The sequence below is a fragment of the Enoplosus armatus genome, chromosome 3 (assembly GCF_043641665.1).
Source record: "Enoplosus armatus isolate fEnoArm2 chromosome 3, fEnoArm2.hap1, whole genome shotgun sequence".
Lineage (NCBI taxonomy): Eukaryota > Metazoa > Chordata > Actinopteri > Centrarchiformes > Enoplosidae > Enoplosus > Enoplosus armatus.
In genome coordinates, this window is record NC_092182.1 from 24,067,917 (window position 1) to 24,088,273 (window position 20,357).

At 41.4% G+C, this 20,357-nt stretch overlaps 2 protein-coding genes across 4 annotated transcripts in view; both read left to right on the top strand.

The window, feature by feature from the left end:
• The window catches only part of slmapa (sarcolemma associated protein a), a 53,592-nt gene extending 38,819 nt beyond the window's left edge, over window positions 1–14,773 (top strand). Inside the window, exons 14-26 of one of the 2 annotated variants that reach the window (XM_070901859.1) lie at window positions 705–764; window positions 979–1,053; window positions 1,949–2,029; window positions 2,449–2,508; window positions 2,779–2,904; window positions 3,022–3,096; window positions 3,241–3,341; window positions 3,849–4,053; window positions 4,198–4,315; window positions 7,017–7,188; window positions 7,968–8,102; window positions 10,243–10,330; window positions 14,561–14,773. In XM_070901859.1, the coding sequence (XP_070757960.1) occupies window positions 705–764; window positions 979–1,053; window positions 1,949–2,029; window positions 2,449–2,508; window positions 2,779–2,904; window positions 3,022–3,096; window positions 3,241–3,341; window positions 3,849–4,053; window positions 4,198–4,315; window positions 7,017–7,188; window positions 7,968–8,102; window positions 10,243–10,326 (1,292 nt within the window). In that variant the 3' untranslated portion in view covers window positions 10,327–10,330; window positions 14,561–14,773. The remainder of the gene's footprint in view (window positions 1–704; window positions 765–978; window positions 1,054–1,948; window positions 2,030–2,448; window positions 2,509–2,778; window positions 2,905–3,021; window positions 3,097–3,240; window positions 3,342–3,848; window positions 4,054–4,197; window positions 4,316–7,016; window positions 7,189–7,967; window positions 8,103–10,242; window positions 10,331–14,560) is intronic. The other variant, XM_070901858.1, reaches the window with a different exon arrangement.
• Window positions 14,774–19,726: 4,953 nt separating this feature from the next.
• flnbl (filamin B, like) overlaps window positions 19,727–20,357 on the top strand; it is a 59,090-nt gene continuing 58,459 nt past the window's right edge. For both annotated transcript variants that reach the window (XM_070903214.1, XM_070903215.1), the window contains exon 1: window positions 19,727–20,018. In XM_070903214.1, the coding sequence (XP_070759315.1) occupies window positions 19,727–20,018 (292 nt within the window). The remainder of the gene's footprint in view (window positions 20,019–20,357) is intronic.

A 20,357-nucleotide genomic window follows, 5' to 3' on the forward strand; every position in this document is an offset into this window, starting at 1 on the left:
AGTTGAACTGAATGCACTTTCACTGACACTGAAAACAGTGAAACAATAATTTTCTTCTTTGCTGCTAGGAAGCCTAACTTATTTGCTGAGCATATGGCTTTACGTGGATTAGGAGGATTTCATAGAGATGAATCCAAATGAGTTGAGACTTGTGGATTTTGAAGTTTATTGTGGGAGCAGCTGATAACAGCACAGCTCACTTTTTGCAGATGAAAAGACATCTAGGCATCAAATTTAACTGTGCTGAGTCCTGTTGAAAAGTTAAAATTATGAGGTCTAGATTCCATGGGTCCTGTTTTTTTCCCCCAATGACATTTCAAAAACTTTCTTTCATCATGTAGTAGTTTTTACAGGTTATGCTGGACTTATTTCTTCATGTCATTAATCTGGTTTGCCTGTACTTTTGGTTGGTTTTGCAATGTCTAAAATACGAGCACAACCTCACGTATTTGAGCAACTTCAGTAACTAAAGTAAAACATGAGTTCAGTACACTTCACATCTCTGCTAATCAACCACTAATCCAGTTGATAACTCGCCCTTAGACACGTCCAAATGACTGATGGTTGTTGTATCATCAGGATGTGAAGTCGGCCCGTTGGACATTTGCAGATTTGAATTCAAGTTCAAAAGCTGTTTGTTTTCTTACAAATTTTAAACTGGATTTATTCACTGATTCCTCTGGTTTTCTTCTACCTCCCTGCAGCAGTCAAACAGCTGAAGGAGACTGTAAGTTCTTCAATCCACAAACTGGCCAGCTTTGATGGTAAGAGCTCAACTCAGCTTCAAGTAAAAAAGTAGTTATCAATAATTTCCTTCTGTGTTCTGAGTCCTGGAGCTAGTCTAATCTGGTGAAAACAGTGAATAGGTGGCTGATTTTGTGACACTTTAAGATAGAAATGCGTGTTAAATTTACCATTGAACACAAACTGAACCATAGTCTATCATCAATAACGGGTAATGTATATATGTGTTTGTAGAAGTGATGGACGCCCACCTACAGAACAACCAGACGGCGGACGACGACCTGCTGGCCAGCCCTGATCGCCTCAAAGGTAGGACACAAACACTCGGACTCACAGCCTTGAGCTGGATTATTACCCCTTAACGCAAAAGTATGAATCCAGCTTCATGCTCTCTGTGTCCCAGCTGCTAAATGTGTACTGAAATGTACCAATAATTATATTTTGTGCCAGTTCTTGTTTAATTCTTGTTAATGTATTATTAAATGTTAAAAAATATCCTCACGTCTGGGTTTCATTTTCAAATGTTTTAGTTGTTTTCAATCAACTAGGGAGTTAGCCAGTTACACTGACTGACTTTTTGTGTAGTAGTAATCACAAAGGACAAAACTGCTGACAAGGAGACATCCTCCTGTAGTGACCTCTGACCTTTGACCTCTGTTGTGAGAGATCTGACTGTTTGTCATCCTTTGGATTCTCTGCGGACACACAATGCTCAGGCTCACCACCTCGTGTGGAGGCTTTGACACAAAACACACATTTTTATATTTCTATACTTTTGAGGATCCTAATTGCCACAATGCATTTCTAGCCCACAGCCTTAACCACCACAACTACCTTTCTACCTACCTTTCTACCCCAACCCAACCAAAGTGAATGGTACTAAAGCTGTTCTAAACTGCTGCTTTTGTTGTTTCTGTTCCACCACCTGAACCCTGTGTGCCTCACACACTATAATCCAGTCAGTGCACTATACACAAGTGTGTGTGTTTGTGTGTGTATGCTCACACACATACACGTATGTGTGGGATTTTTGTCTGTGCCTTTCTATTTTGGTGTTCTGTGTCTGGCTTCTGGTTTATTTTTTCTTCCTGTATTTTTTTTGGGTGGTTGCTTTTGTTTCCCTGGCTAACCTGTGTGTGTGTGTGTGTGTGTGTGTGTGTGTGTCTGTGTGTCTGTGTGTGTGTCTGTGTGTCCCTCCCCACAGGGAATCCGATGGATGCCAAAGAGTCAGACATGTCAGACACTCTGAGTCCCAGCAAAGATCGCAGCAGTGACGACACGTCAGGTCAGTGAAACACACACTTAATCACTTTATTATGTTAGTGTTTAAGTCTTGTCTCTGTGATTCTATCTCTCCCATTCATTCATTTGTTTTAGTTTCAAGGTTTTTCTTTTTCAGTTCAACTGCTGTTGACTTTTGATAGCTCTCCTTTGAATAGTGTTGAAATCTTTTTTCTCACCAGTCTGCATCTGTTACATGTAGAGCACCTGGTCTATAATGAATTCATCATAGAATACCTTCTAAGTAACCTACTGAGAACTAAATAACTTGACAATAACCAAACACATTGTCTAATCTTTTTTTTTTTTGATAATTCAGAAAAGCTAATCATTCTTGTAGAGTCATATCTGTTTATTTACCTTGTGCCTATTTAAGGCATTTTTATAAATGTGTGTGTTTATAAATGTGTGTGCGTGTTTCAGACGGCAACATGGACGACCAGGAGCTGAATGAACCACAGAACAGAGTAGCTCTGCTCAAAGGTAACCATGGCAGCTCATCTCTGCTTTGTAGTTCTGCTCTGTGCTGCACTAACAGACTTTCAACATTAACTGGGGCTATAAGCCAAGGTATTTGACAGTTTCAGTAATACAGTTCACTGTCCATTAGGGGGGGCTGGTCACTTGTGTTGGTGCCCGCAGGCTTTATTCTTTGAGTCTGTTTTTTTTCATTTGTTATGTATGACATGGCCATTACATCTGTTAAGAGTTTTTTCTTTAAAGAAATATGATTACTCTGTTGTGTTCGTGTAGCTGAGTTGCATCGGGCCGGTTTAGAGCCTGGAGACACAGAGCAGGTCATCCACCATCTCCACAGAGAGCTTCTTGAGGCCCAGGAATTAGCCAACACTGGCAAGCAGAGATGTCTGGAGCTACAAGGTGACTAACCGTCTAAAATAATCCCACTACAATTAACACACAGATATTATGGGAGACCTCCCATTTCGCTTGATGTTCTGAAAAAGAGTTTCTCACATTGTTTGTGTCTGTCTGTAGCTCTGCTGGAGGACGAGAGGAGGAGCAACTCTCAGCAGACTGAAGAGTCAACCAAACAGATCCAGTACCTGCAGAGTTAGTACACACACACACACACACACACACACACACACACACACACACACACACACACACACACACACATACAGAACAGTGAGATGTGTGTGTCATAATCTACCTTTCTCCCACCTCACTTCCCTTTTGTTTTTGTGTGTTTAGCTCAACTTGGGAAGCTGCAGGCTGACATGGAAGCACTGAGGGAGCAGAGGGAGAGCACCATCTGCACTACCAGAGAGGAGCTCTACTCCGCCCAGGAGGAGGTACCACTCCTGCCTATTGTCCTCTGACTCCACACCACTCCCTCTGATTTCTCACAACTCCTTCAGACACCCCTATTACTCCCTCTGATGCCTCTTTGACTCCTTCCCTCTGACTCCCCTCCAGTTCTTCCTGACAGCCTTCTGATTACTCCCAACTCCCCTGTGACTCCACCAGACCTCCTTTTACTCTCTTCCCTCTCCTACTGACTCCACTCTGACTCCTAATGACACCCCTCTGACTCCTCCCTGACTCCCCTCTGATACATCCCAGCTCCTTCGTACTCTCTCCTGACACCTCTCTGACTACTGTGGACTTCCCTTTGACTCCTTGTAGCTCTGTCTGACTCCCCTTTCTCTTCTTTGACTCTGGCTCCCTGACTCCTCCCTGCACACAAAGAAACCAGACCTCCTCTTGTACAAATTGACAGTTGCTGTCTCTCAGTTTACAGTAAATCCCAGTCGTATGACATCACTGACCGACCCATGTGACTATGTTTCTGCTGTCAGATTATCATCCTGCGGCGCACCATGGAGGCAGCCACGGCGGAGCGGGAGCGTGAGATCGCCGCCCTGCAGGCCGACCTGGGCAGCGTGCGATCTGAGCTGGAGCACTGGAGGAACATGGCCGCCAAATACGAGGAGGAGATCAGGCGGCTGCAGGAGGCCTTCACACAGCAGCAACAGCAGCAGAACACCGCCAACCAGCTGCAGGGTGAGCAGAGAGAGAGAGAGTGTGTGTGTGTGTGTGTGTGTGTGTGTGTGTGTGTTTGTTTGTGTGAGGCCAATAGCTTCCTGTGCAACTGCAGGAGCCTGAAAATGCCCAATATTAATTATAACTATACTTCCTCTCTCTCAGCGGAGTGTGTCACGTTGCAGCAGCGGTGTGTGTGTTTGCAGCAGGACTGTGACGGCCTGAGAGCTGAACGGAAAGCTCTTACGGACAAACTGCACCGCCTGGAGACTGAGCTGAGCAGGTATACACACACACACACACACACACACACACACACACACACACACACACACACACACACACACACACACACAGTTAGCAGCACAGGCTAACTGTCTTTCCAGCAGCTTTCCTCACAAGGGAAGACCCCTAAAGGACATTGGGAGCATTTTGTGAGGCCTCAAGCATCAAAAGAATATGGTTTCTCACACAGTCAAGCATAAATAAATGAACATACAGTATTTCATTGAGGATTTTAACACTTGGAAGTTTTGGTTTTAAGGAAGGCTTGCCTTTAAACTCTTTACTGCAGACATTGTTTTTTGTTTTTTAAGGAAAAAAACATAGTATAATAAATATTTTGTAGTAGATAACAATAATTGAATTTAATATATGACTCTTGAAACTAAAACTCTACATTGAAAAGTTCCCAAACTGAATGTAAAGCTAAAGTTCAACCCAGAACATATCGGGAATGCGTGTCAAACTGTGCGAGGGTGGACATTAAAACTGGACCTAAAAGTCTTTGTGACAACCGTGATCGAGTTAATGAATTCTGGCTCAGGACGGCTGACGGGAGCGCCGCCAAGTCCATGGATCCTGACAGGTCCAGAGTTTGGATTCAGCATTAAAATAAGGAGAAGGACAGGAGGAAACGTGCTGTCCAGCTGATTCAGGCAGGAAAGGACGAGGGGACGACAGCTGACTGACAGCTGACTGAACCAGACCGAGCAGTCAGCAGGTCCGACTGCAGCTCTGTCTGTTCTCCATGGACAGAAAACATCACTGCATGTTCTCATCGGAGCTGAGAGCTCAGCAGGATCTTCTCTGAGCCTCAGCTGAGTTTTCACTAGTTTCCAATGAACTGTAGGTGCCATTGGCAGCACATCTCATGAATATCTGTAACGCACCACTCCAGTTAAACTGCAGGTGTCAGCTGCAGCTCGCTGTCTCATCCCCGTTGAGATGCTGTTCAGCATAACATTTTTATATGATCAATCGGAGATGAATCTGAATTCAACAATGTCTCCGTTTAGTGGAAATATTTACTTTCAGCAGACAAAATGTGTCCCAACACAAACATGTTGCCCTGTTACCTGATTCAGGTACATGCACTAAATGCAGATGCTAAGAAATGATTATTATGGAGGCTCGCCACCTCACCTAAAATAACGACCAGCTGCCTTAATGTCAGAAGAAATGATTAAATGAAATGTAACCGTAAGCTCCAGGGTAAAATAGCAGAGGTTGTGTGTAATAACAACTAAATTGATCACAAGATGAAATGTGTGCGGATCTGTCCGATTCAGCTCAGAAAGTGACAGTGATTGATTGATCACATCGTACGTTTGCTTTAAGGTAATAAATCAGAGCAGCACCACGCAGTGAAATAAGAGAACAAGCCTTTAGAAGTTGGGAGGAGTCGGTTCCATCAGCCATGATCAGACAGTACGCGTCACTCTACAGGCAGACATTTGTGGCTGAAACACGCTGGAAACTCCAAGTGAAAGCATCAGCTGTCATTAAATGCCACATGAATATGACAAACAAAAAAAACAAAATATGCAGAACACTTGTGAAGCTACAATGCTCTGACTTGCGTTGCAGCTGGAAAATGGAAGTGATGCAGCTAGCCTGACTTTTTAGTTTAATGTGTGTAAAAAAAAAAAAAAACAACTTAATACTTTTCATATACAAGGCAGCCCAGTGTGCGAGCGCTCCATGTGAATATCAAAACATACAATATCATTCAAAAGTTTCAATCCACCTGTTTGAAACCAGGGTTTCCTAAATGTTAACACATGCATAAAACGCCGTAGCTTAATGTATCATACATGTGCTTCTATAAGCAGATAATCATATTTGTGAGTCGTGTCAGAAGGAATTTCCCTGTGAGCTCGGTCACAGAGGGGAGGCTTCCTCTGGTCCAGCAAAATGTCCCATCAGATCAAAATCTTTGCGGTCAATAAATTAAATCCATCCATTCAACACATAATTTCCGAGATCAGAATCAATTTGAAAGACGGATGAGGTCAGTGAGAGTGGACAGATGGAGCTCGAGCAGGAAAAATAATAACATCTGATCTTAGCAACCTGAAGTCCTCTCTGTGTTTTCATACATCTCGTCACTGTCATGTCAGTAATCAATCCCTGCAGAGTGTGTTTCGTCATCATTGTGGCCCAAAATGAATTTGCTGCGTATTTTCTGGGATTTTGTGGGAAGTTGTGGTGAAGTTACTTGACTTAAAGTACTCACAGATAATCGTAGCATGTAATACCTCTCAGGATCTCAGTAATGAAAATCTAAACATCCCACCATGCTAATGTAAGAAATATAATATAACCTAATGTAATGCTAATGAATCCATATGATCAAGTTCCATAAACAAAGGGGTTAGTTTTAGGTATTAGATTAGAAATGATTTAGTTTTCAAAACCTTAAGAATGGTGAGTTGTCGGAGCGAGACACAACCTGTTCTGGACTTCACCTTTGTAACAATGAAGTCTTGATTTTAATTTGACTTTGGCTCCCAAAGGTTAATTTTCTGTTGAAAGCTGTTTTCCAGTTTGACCATTTTTGTAGAAATGTTGCCGGATTTGAAAAATTGAAAGCTCTTCTAATGTGAGAGTCAATTCTTAAGATCTCAGGATTGTGAATTCTTGGAGTTGAATGCATTTCACTGGTTACTGACTGGACATGGTTGTGGTGTGTGTGTGTGCAGCACCAGGGAGCAGAGTCTGGTCCTCAGCAGTAGTCTGGAGTCTCTGGAGAAGAGGGAGGGGGTTCTGCAGGACAAGCTGGGTTCTCTGGAGAATCAACACCTGCAGGACGCAAGCCAGCTGAAGAGCCAGCTTGACCAGGCCCAGGCCCACACACACACACTGCAGAGAGAGGTACACACACACACACATACACACACACTGCAGAGAGAGGTACACACACACACACACACACACACACTGCAGAGAGAGGTACACACACACACACACACTGCAGAGAGAGGTACACACACACACACACACACACACACACTGCAGAGAGAGGTACACACACACACAAACACTGCAGAGAGAGGTACACACACACACACTGCAGAGAGAGGTACACACACACACACACACACACTGCAGAGAGATACACACACACACACACACACTGCAGAGAGAGATATACACACACACACACACACTGCAGAGAGAGGCACACACACACACACACACACACACACTGCAGAGAGAGGTACACAAACACACACACACACACTGCAGAGAGAGGTACACAAACACACACACACACACACACTGCAGAGATAGATATACACACACACTCACACTGCAGAGAGAGGTACACACACACACTCACTGCAGAGATATATATACACACACACACTGCAGAGAGAGATATACACACACACACACACTGCAGAGAGAGGTGCACACACACACACACTGCAGAGAGAGGCACACACACACTGCAGAGAGAGATACACACACACACACTGTAGAGAGAGGTACACACACACACACACACTCTTTAGAGAGAGATACACAATCCCTTGAAGTTGTTAAGTCACTTCTTTACAGATGTTGATGACATGACAATTTAAAGAAATGATATGATGTGTGTGTGTGTGTGTGTTTTTGTGTGTTTTTGTGTGTGCGTGCATGTGCAGTATGAAGACACACAGTCCCAGCTGTTGGACCTCCGTCAGCGCTATGAGAGAACAGAGAAGGAGAAGCTGAACATCCACCAGGAGCTGGAGCAGTGCAGGAGCAACCTGAAGCTGCTGCAGGACAAGACCAGCTCCGTGAGTACACACACACACACAAACACACACACACACACACACACACACACACACACACACACACACACACACACACACACACACACACACTTTCTTTTTAATAAGACCAAAGACTTTATGGACTGTTTGTGTTGTAACCTTTATTTTAGTGTTTGCTCAGCTTTAAATCCAGATGTTTTTGTTTTCTTGATGTTTTTTCTCCCCACAGTTTGGGGTTTTTTGCTTAAAGATAAATGCAGGAGAAGCACCAGACTTGCTTATGGACACTGTGGCAGTCTTGGACTTGCTACCCGTAACCCGCCCAGCACTTCCAGTTCACAGCTTCCATCTTCTCTGCTTACTTGCTAACTCTGGACACAACAAATTGTTGTTTGAAACTCCAATCTTGAATCAGACCTTCAGTCCTGTTAACTAACAGAGGACTGATAACAACCTCTGTGCTTGAGGTAAAAGCAAATGGATTGAATAAAGTAACAAGAATCTAATAGTAGTGATAAATAACAACAACAGAATTGACTAACAAGAATACAAATTTGAGTGTGATTCCAGCAGATTGATGCAGTTCAATGAATACATAAATGTACATGGAAACAGTCATCTCTCCTGCCTTTTCATCCTTAGCTGAGAAACAGCTGTTAGTTAGTTTGTCTCTGCTGCTGTGGAAACTCCAGGAAACACAAATCAGAAGATGACAGCGAGGCGGAGCAGCCTCCTCCTCATCTGTTACCCCTCTTCTTCCTCTCCTCCTCTTCTCCCTCATCTACCTGTCTTCAGCTCTTCTTCCTCTTCAGCCTTTTGTTGGTGTGACAGTAGATGTTTTGTCTTCTTGTTCCCTTAGGTTTTGTTTCCCCAGAGCTTTTCAGAATAAGAGTCCTGATCCAGATTCACAGGATCAGCAAACTTTGTTTTAACTGACATTGCAGGAGGATAATTTCTGTTTATTACTTTGGTCTTATTTTTCATAGCTTTGTCCAGCATTTCTTTCAGTTAAGTCTATACGCTCATAGAGTTAAGCAGTCAGACGATCAGACAGGTTAGAAACAAACATCCAGGTTAGACAAACTTATTTGGAGGAGAGAATGAAGGTGAACGGTAAAATGTTTTCCTGTGTAATGAGAGATTATTTGGGATTATTCAAGTGCGCTCCCTTTCAGTTTGACATCCAAATAAAGCGGTTTTGATAATCTGGATAAACTCAACACTTGAAAATTCCTACATGATACTAAATAATTTGATGCAGCACAACCAGATATATTGTCTTTCTTATTTCATGCACTGGGTGTGTTATGTTAGTATTGGCTAATGTAGCCCCTAATGTCACACCCCCAAATTTTTTTTTCATTTTCAAACTTATTACCTTAATTTATGTGCAAAAAATGTTGTTATGAGTTGTAAGAGCTCTGTCTCCCTCATGTTCTTGTGTGTCTCATACAAAGTGCCTTAAGAAATCTTTTTTTTTTATTTTTTTTATAGTTTTTTTAATAGTTTTCAGCCCCAAGCAAGTACAATATCAGTTGTGATTGAAATGTTGGACCAAACTATGAAAATATAACTTTTAATAACCCAGAATTATCCTTGATGTCCATTATTTATCTTCACCAGGCACAACATGTCATATATTGGCACTCTAGTTTACGAGAAACAGTGTGTTAGCATTCCTCGTGTGACCCTGTGTCCAACATTTAGCATCTGCTGTGCTACTTGTTTTGTTCTTTTAGAATTAAAGATCAGATCAGATTCCAGACGTTTCACACTGGCCTTTGAAAACCAGTGGGCTGTCGTCTCTGTCAGATCTCCGGTAGAAATGGATTACTGAGTGCTAATGAGGTGTCCTGATGCCGAAAGTTAATGAGCCTAAACCCAACAGAAAAGTGTTGCTGTGTAAAATAGCCTGGTGACGGGTGGTGTTTGGTGAATGCGGCTGTTGAATGTGTAGAAATGGCGGTGTTGCTTTGTTTAAACGGCTGACTAGATACAAACCTGCCTTCCTACAAATCCACCTCTCTCTGTCTCTCTCTCTCTCCCCTTCCTCCCCCCTCGCTGTAGCTGCTCCATCCTCCATGTTGGTTTTGGTTGATTTGCCGGCTGATTTCTTCTTATCCCTCTCCTCCCCCTCCCCCCCTCCTTCCCTCCCCTCTAGCCATCCATATTGCAGCCTGTCCCAGCCATATTCATTGGCCTTGTCCTGGCTCTGCTGTACTGGTGTTTCGGCCAGTTGTGGTAGAAAGGTACACACCGACATGACATCAGTCTGTCTCTCTGCCTGTCTCTTTGTCCTCCATCTGTTCATCATCTCTGGAAGGAAAGATGACAGAGGTGAAAACATCGTCCTGCTCTGTGATGAATTCAGGGTCACATGTTGAGAACCACGAGAATAAGAATAAAAGCAACACAGTCTCCCTAAAGTTATTATTCTCGTCAAATCTAAACCATGTCCACAAACATGCCGTTTATTGCTGTGTTTTTTCTATGACCACCGTATCTATAGGGCATTACATGTGGAATTACGATACAATCATAATTAAGGTGATATGTCAGGACAATATTTGAAAAACTAATATTGGACCCTGTGTCAAATATAAAGAAATAAAACAAATAAAAAAGTTAGTTAAAAGTGATACCAACTCATCTGTGTTGCTGACTGAAGTCTTGAAGCCACTTCTGGACACACAATGTTTGATATGAAATTAAGAATTTTACATTGTCAGATTCACTGCCGAATTTTTTACAGAACCTCTAAGTCCCAGAATTTCTGCCCACCTCACTTTTGGATGTTTTGAAACTCAGGATACAGTCCGGTTTCGAAAGCTGTTCAAGAATTGCCTAAATAAAATACAGTCTAAATTAAATGATGATTTCAATCAGGAACTATCTGAACAAAAACAAGGAACAAGAACAACAAATCTGACCAGACTTTCACAACCAACTTCCAGTATTTGACATTATTCAATGGGCACATTTTGTCAGAACCTGTGAAGTACTGAAGTTCATTACCGTAGCCCCACATTTTGATATTATTTACCAGGAAGGGATCGTTGGGGTTTGGATGAACGTACAGTGTGTTGTTTCACACATTTGTGGACCCCAGGAAGAGCAGTGTGAAAGCTAAAAAAAATTTACTACTTTAGTTTTTATCCCTTATAACAACATTAACCAGTGAGAACAGAGGATCAGTTTGGGGTCCTTTTGGTTTATTCATAGAAAGTTTAGTCTTTTGTAATCAAGTGCATCATGGGTAAAGACTGCTGTTACATGAAGGTAACCAGGCTGTTAGTGTTGAACCCTGAATTCTGATCAGCAGGACGCTTTCCTCACCTCCTACGCTTCCCTTTAAGACTGAGCATCATCATCTTCATCACCACCACCACGGTGGTCTGTCTTTGTCTGCTGGTTTGAGCAGCTCTAACTGCATGGGTGTCAGTCTGTCAGTCTGCCTGCCAGTCACATTTCCTCTGCTTCTACTCTGCTGCAGCTAACACTAAACCCGGCTCTTTAAAGGGATGGGCTCTCGACATCTTTTAGTTTCATCTTCAAGGAAACGTTCGTCCTCAGACGCCCACAAGGAAAGCTGTCTGGCTTTGTTAGCATGGTACTGTGGATATAATGGTTGCTGCTACATAACAGGTAATAAACTGTGACGGGCTGTGGGCGGCTGAGCTGAAAGCTTTCAGGGAGGAATCCCTCCTTTGCGCAGCCATCTTTTTTGAATAAACCTTATTGGCACTGTCACAGGACATAACCGACCGGGGATACTTTCAGTGTGAGCTCCACGCTAACCCTAACCCTAAGCCTTGTAATCTCGAGATCATCAACCTGTTAATCACGAGAAAAAGAAATGATAAACATAAGTAGGCTAATAAGAGGTAAGGACAGAGACCAGGAGAGCCTTATTGATCAACATATCAGGCTGTACTTCAGTCGGTCCAACACAGGCAGAAATTACAGATAACATTCAGATCAGTCCTCATCATTTAGGGAGTTATCTCGAGATAAAGAAATAATTGACTTGTGTTATACTTTACAGTAGTCCTCATATTGATGGTTTCATGTGGAAAGGGCAGAAAATAGTTAGATTTGCTACGATTCATTCAATTAGAATTTGGTACTTTTGACAAAATTACAAGCTCAACTGGTCATGCAGAATTATTTAAAGTTGTGTTGATCCGAGCAATCGAAACACCAACAAGCCGCTATAAGGATCGGGATGTGACGGTTGAAAAGTTTCCTTTCAGTACAGTAAATAACCCGTTAGTATGAAGATAAATGAGTCTTTATTTTGGATTCCTGAAACACTTTGTGGAGATTAAGGTTTCCCTTTAAAGAGTCGGGCTCTCACCTTCACGTCTGACCACCTCTTAATGAAACTGCCTTCTGGCCTCATTCACTCACTAATTGTCTCATCACAGCTCTCACTCACTTTCAGGGTGTTGGTGCTTCTTTTTATTTTCTCCATCTCTTGCAACAGGGTTTGTGGTTACTTTATTATTTGTTTTTCTAATTTTCCTTCCATTTCTTGCATCGAGTCTGCTGCTTAATCTGTTATTTTTCCATCTGTCTTACTTTACCTGCTTACAGGTTTGGTGTTTTGTTTACGCTGATTCATCCATCTTTTTGTCTTCTTTTGAACGTTCCCTCCGGCCACTGATACTTTTCTTTTCATTTTTAAAACATCCATCATTCTGTCCATGTGCGTCCTGTGTTGTGCTCGTGGTGTTTGCTGCTTGTCTGTTCAATGGGAATGTCTGACCAGTGTTTCCAGTTGTTTGCTGTGAAGGAAAACTGGTCTGTAACTTTTCTGTTTTTCTACTCAGGTAACCTCCTCGGCCTCGTTTACTTTGCTGCTACTTTGTTTTTTTATTTTACCTTCTGTTTCTTTTTTACTTCTTCCTTTCCTCTACCTCTCCTGAAGTCCCAAAAGATTATATTTTTTATTTATTTTTTTTTTATTATTCAGTATTTAAGTGATTATCTTATGGGAATAAGATGATTTACTATATCATGCAGCTTTGATGTACATAGCCACTTCAAAATGGATTTACCTTCATTAAAAGTCCTTTTTTTTTTTACCTCAGAATGTCATAAAATGAAACTCTTGCCATCTGGTGTGTATTTTAACGGACAACAGGCCTAGCTGATAAAAGGACTACACAGACTTAGACCTTGTTGATGACTTAATCTGGGATCAATTACATGGTTTTAAAAGATACAGAGGTTTAGATGTTCATGAAATGACAAGAAAATGGCCTTAAAAGGGAAAAGGAAAAAAAAAAGGTTTACGTTAGTTGAGCTGGAACCCAGACACTCATTATGCTGAACATCTCCCAAAAGGACCAAATTATATCTGACACGGCAGCTTGCGTGACTTAAAACCTTTTTTGAAGAGTTCATTTGCCAAAACAGATTTGTAATAACAGACACCATTCTTCAAAACAAACAAACCAACACCAGATTGATATTTCTCTGACTGCACAATAAATAACTTGATTAAAACGGAGATATCTGTTTTTTCACAAATGAACCTTTTATTTATTTATCGACTGCTTCTCACAAAAACTCTTTTGGCTGAATGTTTATAAAAACGGTGATAGATGTTATAGCAGCACTAGATTAGGCAGCTGTCCCACACTTTATCTTGGCCTTTATCCACCACTAGATGCTGCAACGCTGTACGGTGCATCTATGCAATGATTCTCTCACAGTCGAGCTGCAGTGTAACCTCCCAAATTACAGCTTTCATATTAAAGCAGACACACTTTGCTCCGCTCTGTAAACAAACACTTGAAGTACTCAACACAAACCTGATTATTGTCACCGTTGTTATGTCATTTTTCACAGAAGCTCCAGGAAAACAAGTGCTGTTGTCAGAGACGACTTCTCTCTCTGGCTTTTTGTGCGAGAGCAGCAAACCTCTGGAATACAAATGGAAATAAGGAGCATGTTTGTTTGCAGTGTTTTTAAAATCAAACTTCTACGCTGATACAAGAATGGTCTGACATTTGTACAGATTGACTTGTTTAATGTTTACTTGTTTAAGATTGTCAGGATAAAAACATTTCCTTAAGTTTTCCTTTCATTTGAATTGGAACTTTGCCATGTTGTTATGATTCTTTTATCTGTTTTGTTCAGTAAAGGTGACGCACAATAAACACACTTTTAGATGACTTCTCCTAATTAGATAAATAAATAAATAAATAACGTGTTCCCAAGTACAAAATATAATCTTTTGGACTTTATAGGCTTTTTTTTTTTTTTAAATCATCTTTTTCTATTTTCTGCAGTTTTCCTCTTAACTCTGTCTTTCCCTCTGCTCCTCTTCATCTTAGTTCTTCTCCTCTTCATCTTTCTCTTTCAGTCTTTAGTCCAGTTGGAGTGAAAATGTTCGGACATGACGATGTGGGCTTACCTGGTTTTCTTTCTGTGTTGTCGTGTGTGTGTTTTCGTGTGCGTCTCTCGGACAGAGCGGCTGGAGACCCTGGATGCCGGTCATCGCAGTGATGGTCGCCGTGACGGCAGCCGTCCTCTACCCCAACCTCTCCAAGAGCAGCTCCACCTAGGACACACACACACACACACACACAGCGCTGTGAGGAGAGCATCACTGCTTTACTTGTATAAAGTCTAATTGTACATAATTGTAGAGGGAATATAAAGGTTGTGGTTTCTACAGAGGATTCAGAAGCTTCTTGGTTTATTTTGTTTTTGTGTGTGTTTTTTTTTTTTTCTGCGGCGGGGAGTTTTGTTGTCGTTTTTATTCTCTGCTCTCTCTCAGCTGTGGTGGGGGCTTTTTGGTTTTCGTCTCTCTGCTGATTTCTGGGTAACAAAGCGTTCTCCAGCCGGCCGAGCTTCCTCAAAAAGGAACCTGCCAGAGGTGACGTTCACAGCCAACGGGATGGAGGCGAACGCGGCACTTTCCAGCAGCCTCAGTCCAGTCGGGGGAACATGATCCACAGTCACCACTGAAAACTGGCAGGTCTGCTTTTTCTGTAAGGAGCATCTGCACACATTTTGATTGGTTTCACTGGATATTAGAGTCTGTCGGCAGGTGGTGTTTACCTGCAGCTCTGTCAGACTGACCAGTTCAACCAGTTAAAAAACAGTTCGATCCTGAGGAGGATAGTTCTTCAGTTTCTCACTTCTTCACTTCTGTTTTCACCCGCCTCCAAAAAATGTCTCCGACATCTTCAGTGTGAGTCTTCTGTCTGTGCTGCTTACTTAGAACAATATTGTTACCTTTGGATTTTAGCTGCTGATATTTGGTGCCTGTGAACTCTAAATCTTTAAATTTGGCAGCTTTTCTTCCAAAAAAGGTCGACATATTTACTGTTTTTTCTTGTTTAAGAAATTGATAAAAATAATGAATTTGGCTGACCCTCAGTTTGTCAGTGTGGCATTTACTTTGAGGTCATTTTATTAAACGCGAATTAGTTTGGTGATATGTACCAGTAAGGCATTATCATTAGGGGCCCACTACTTGTTTTCACCCCGGGGCCACCTGTTGGGTTAATCCGGCCCTGCGTACTTTAAACACAGTGCCACTATCTAGTAAATCTACATCATGTTCCCTAAAAGACAAAAGCTCTCATCTCCATATGTCTGTAAAACAAAGTAAATTCACGTGAAAATACTGCGTTGATACTTCACCATCACAGTAAATCTACATCCAGGCTGTTGGTGCACCTGGATCAGTATTGTAGTTCACCGTGTACCCGGGTCTGCTGGAAAGTGTTCACATAAAGGTGGTTTCAGGAAGTCTTAGTCGGCCATGTTGGATGTCGGCCATGTTGGATGTCTGACATGGCGTTTTCTCTGTTTTGTTTTTTTCTTTTCAGGGGAGTTCGGGGTCGGGGGTTAAAACTTGAAGCCAAATTATTAAAAATTAAAATCAGATTTATTTTACTTTCTTTTTTTTTTCCATTTTCGGGGCGCAGAAAAGGGGGTCAAAGTGCCTCTGATGTAACTAACTAACACCACAATTCGTGTACGTGTGTGGCCACACACACACACACACACACACACACACACACACACACACACACACACACACACACACACACACACACACACACACACACACACACACACACACACACACACACACACACTTTCTCTGATAAACACACGCACTTCATTTGACTGTCAGAGGTCGGTCAGTGTCAGCAGTGTGGAGAGAAGCTGTACACTGGTGACATAAAGTGTCTCATTAGCTTTTTCCGGAGCTTTCAGCTGCTACCTTCTTCAACCAATGGAGTTAGCTCAGTTGTCATAGAGTTGTCTGTGCTCTTAGAAACAGGAAGCAGGTTCAGCTTCTCTCCAAACGATCCTTAAACACTTCAGGCCTCTGATGAAATGTTTTTAGCAGACTTTAAATTATTACGAGGTGTATGTGTGTGTGTGTGTACGTGTGTGTGTGTGTGTGTGTGTGTGTGTGTGTGTGTGTGTACGTGTGTCGGTTCACACTCTGGACTCTTGAGCAGCGTTTGTCATCGTTCGTGTACTCTGTCTTGTCTCCGTGTTTAAAGAAAATAAAAAATAAAACAATGAACAAATATTCCTGATGTTTAAAGAGAAAAACACTACAGTACAGAGAGAGAATTGTAAAATAAAATGTTATTGAACGATGTGCTACTAGACTTATTTTGTTAAAATTGTTTAGAGATATGAGAGGGAGCTATGTAGAGGATACAGTATGACGATAATGATGATGATGACGACAATGATGATGATGATGTATTGAATATACAGAGAAATGTTTGGATTAAAGTTGTAGCAAGCTGACCCACCAGACCAGCATCTGGCTCATTCGTTCATTCACAAACTTCACAATAAGAGCTGAACCCTGCAGATCATCTGTAAATACGAAAGAACACATGATTACACATCAGGGAAAGTGTGTTGTGATGCTAGTACTTTTACTTAGTAAAAGATCTGAGTACTACTTCCAGCACTCATGATTTGGTGGTATTACGCCTCGATTTACTCAACAACTACATGTGTACAAATCAATGTTTTTTGGTGGAGGTGTCAGTACAACAAAATACAGAAATATCAGAACAGATAAAAATAGAATAAATAAATAAAAAATAGGAGATTTTAAGAACATATGCAAGTATGTAGTACAAGTATGCAGCTGAGTATACAGATGGAGTTCTGTTTAATGTGAGATCCTGTGAGCGTTAAGAGGATGAGAGCAGTGCAGTCTGTGGTTTACATCAAATGGGTGCAAATATTTGAATAAAGTTATTTGGATAACGTACATTTGTGCAAAGTACAGGGATCATTCTTCGGTGATGGAAGCACATTTCATTCACCAAAGGAAAGAAATTGGAGACTTGTGACTAAATGTGCCTGAATTACAAGATTAAGATCTAAAGATTTAAAGTTCGGGGGTTGTGAGAAGATCGAGAGGAACAAGCAAAGTTCTGCAACACAAATTTGTATTAATTATTTAGGTTTAATCTTTTACAATGTGTTGAATTTTAAAAGTTTATAATGATTTAAAAAAAATAGTACCTGAAAGTTGTTTTTAAGTACAGTACTTGAGTAAATGTACTTACTTTCCACCTCTAATGAAAACAGCGAGGAGATATGTGTGATGTAATCAACACAACCAGAGACTGCACCATGAAACATTGCAGGCCTGGACGTGTGTGTGTGTGTGTGTGTGTGTGTGTGTGTACTCTGATATTAGCTGAATGTCTTCACACGACAAGCACGCATCAATCATCCAGCAGGAGCATGATGTCATCTTTACGAGACGGTTGCAACATGTAGAAGGAATGACCTGTCGGCACACAGACCTGTGACTGATGTTGAATCAGAAAACTGGAAAATTAAATATTTTATAAGTTATGTAATAAGTTTTCATTTTCTGTTGATGTTGGAAAAGTAAAAAAAATGTGAGTTTACTTCAGAGAGAAAGAAAGGCAGGAAATTAAAAAATAAGGAGAGGTGTTTTCTGAGGTTCATAAATGACTAATTTTACTGTTAACATTTGACTTTTCACTGGGTATCTAATACTTTCGACTTAGTCATAATTCTGACTTACTGTTTTTAAAGTCAACATCTTGAGTCAGTATCTTAGACACATCATTTTTATTAACCATTTTTATGATTCCTAACTCCTCTTCTTTTTCTTCTAACCAGATGTTTAACCTGTTCCACATGTGATCTCCAATTTATTCCTTTACACATTTAGAGAAATTAAAAACATTTTTGGTTGCCATATTTGTTTGGGTCACAGTAAATTGTTGTACCTCAAGTGAAACAGGTTAAAGTAGACTTTGTCAAACACAAGAGGGGGTGTTTGTGTCTGTCGGGATAAAAGAGTCTGATTTCTGAATGTACTCGTCACTGCACAAGTCCCAACAAAACAAACACAGAAAGTTTTTTTCTTACTTCAGTCTCAGACACATCACCAAACATCAGACTGTAAAATGTAGAAATTCTCACTTTCTGAAGTTTTTTTTTTCCCAGTTTAGAGAAACATTTTCCAGATATTCTGTTGGTGTCGTGGATGGTTTTCTCTGCAGCATGTTGTGCATTATATCAACGTATCTCAGGAGTGTTGAATCATCTCGTGACTTTCTGCTGTTTACACTGAACAGACAGAACTACAGCATCAGCACAAAGAAGTGTGTGTGTGTGTGTGTGTGTGTGTGTGTGTGTGTGTGTGTGTGTGTGTGTGTGTGTGTGTGTGTGTGTGTGTGTGTGTGTGTGTGTGTGTGTGTGTGTGTGTGGACTTGTCATGGAGGGTTGGGTTGCTCTGTCTGAGCAGCAGATTAAAGACTGCAAAGCAAGCACAAGCTCTGTTCGTTCGCTGTTAAGATCTGAAAATATGAAGCTGATCAGATCAAAGTTTATTGATCCGTGTGAGTCTGAAGGTGAAGAGCAGATCAATAATCCAGCCTGGTGGTTGTCATTTGTTTCAGTCGTCATGGTAACGGTTCCCCGACATGGACAAAAGTAATACCTTTAACAGAACAAATTAATGCTTTTATAGATCAGCAGAATCAGTTTCCCAGTTTGGAGTGACTTTTAAATATCTACTCTCACTATTAGTATATAGAAGTACATCAGTATATATATTTATATATTAATAATATTACATATATGCAGTAGCTTAATCTATAATACTAAATCATAATTTATTTGTTGACTTATATTTTGTATTAATAATCGGAATCTACACAGTAACTAATAAATGTACAATACAATATTTGGCTCAGAAATGTAGTGGAGTAGAAGTACAAAGTAGCATAAAATGGAAATACTCCAGTAAAGTACAACTACTGCAAAATTATACTAAAGTACAGTACTTGAGTAAACGTACTTAGTTACATGCCACCACTGCCCAGAGGGAGGCAGTAATGCAACATTAAGTATGCCAACTGATGTTAAAACCTCAAAGAAGAAGAGGAAGAAATCCGAGCTTTCAAAGCAGCGCCTGAACGCAGCAGCAGCCAGTTAGTCTCAGTGAGGTGAAAAAAAAAGACTTCAAACCACCTTCAGGCTGCTGCGAGGAAACACCGCGGGAACTCGGGACACGCTCACCGGCACACACTCTGTCACATTTAACCAAAGTCCGAACCAGAAGCGTTCAAGAGAACCAAGAAGAGCCGATAAAGATGCCGGCCACAGAGAAGGACCTGGCTGAAGACGCTCCGTGGAAGAAGATCCAGCAGAACACCTTCACACGATGGATCAACGAGCACCTGAAGTGCGTCAACAAGCGGATCGCGGACCTGCAGCTGGACCTGGGCGACGGCCTGAGGCTCATCGCCCTGCTGGAGGTCCTCAGCAACAAGAAGATGTACAGAAAGTACCACCCGAGGCCCAACTTCAGGCAGATGAAGCTGGAGAACGTGTCGGTGGCTCTGGAGTTCCTGGACAAGGAGAACATAAAGCTCGTCTCCATAGGTGAGTAACAGCGATCCATTCATTCATCTGGAAGCTTCTCTGAGGCTCCAAAACCATCAACTGTTGACCCCAAAATTAGCCTGTCTGTTAGGGGATAGTCTACACATGACTGGGATGCTGGCATTACTAATATTACTTGTCCCAGTAAAGTTCCCCCCCAGTTTTCCCAGTTTGTAGCCACAACACCGTTTTTTTGTCGCGGAAAGTACGGACTGCCATCAATAACGGAACGTTTTAAAGTCTAATTGCATTTCCACATAAATACATATATCATACATTTTTGTAAAGGGTGTTTCTTGAATCAGTTGGACCCGCTCTTCAATTCGGCAAACATTTAAT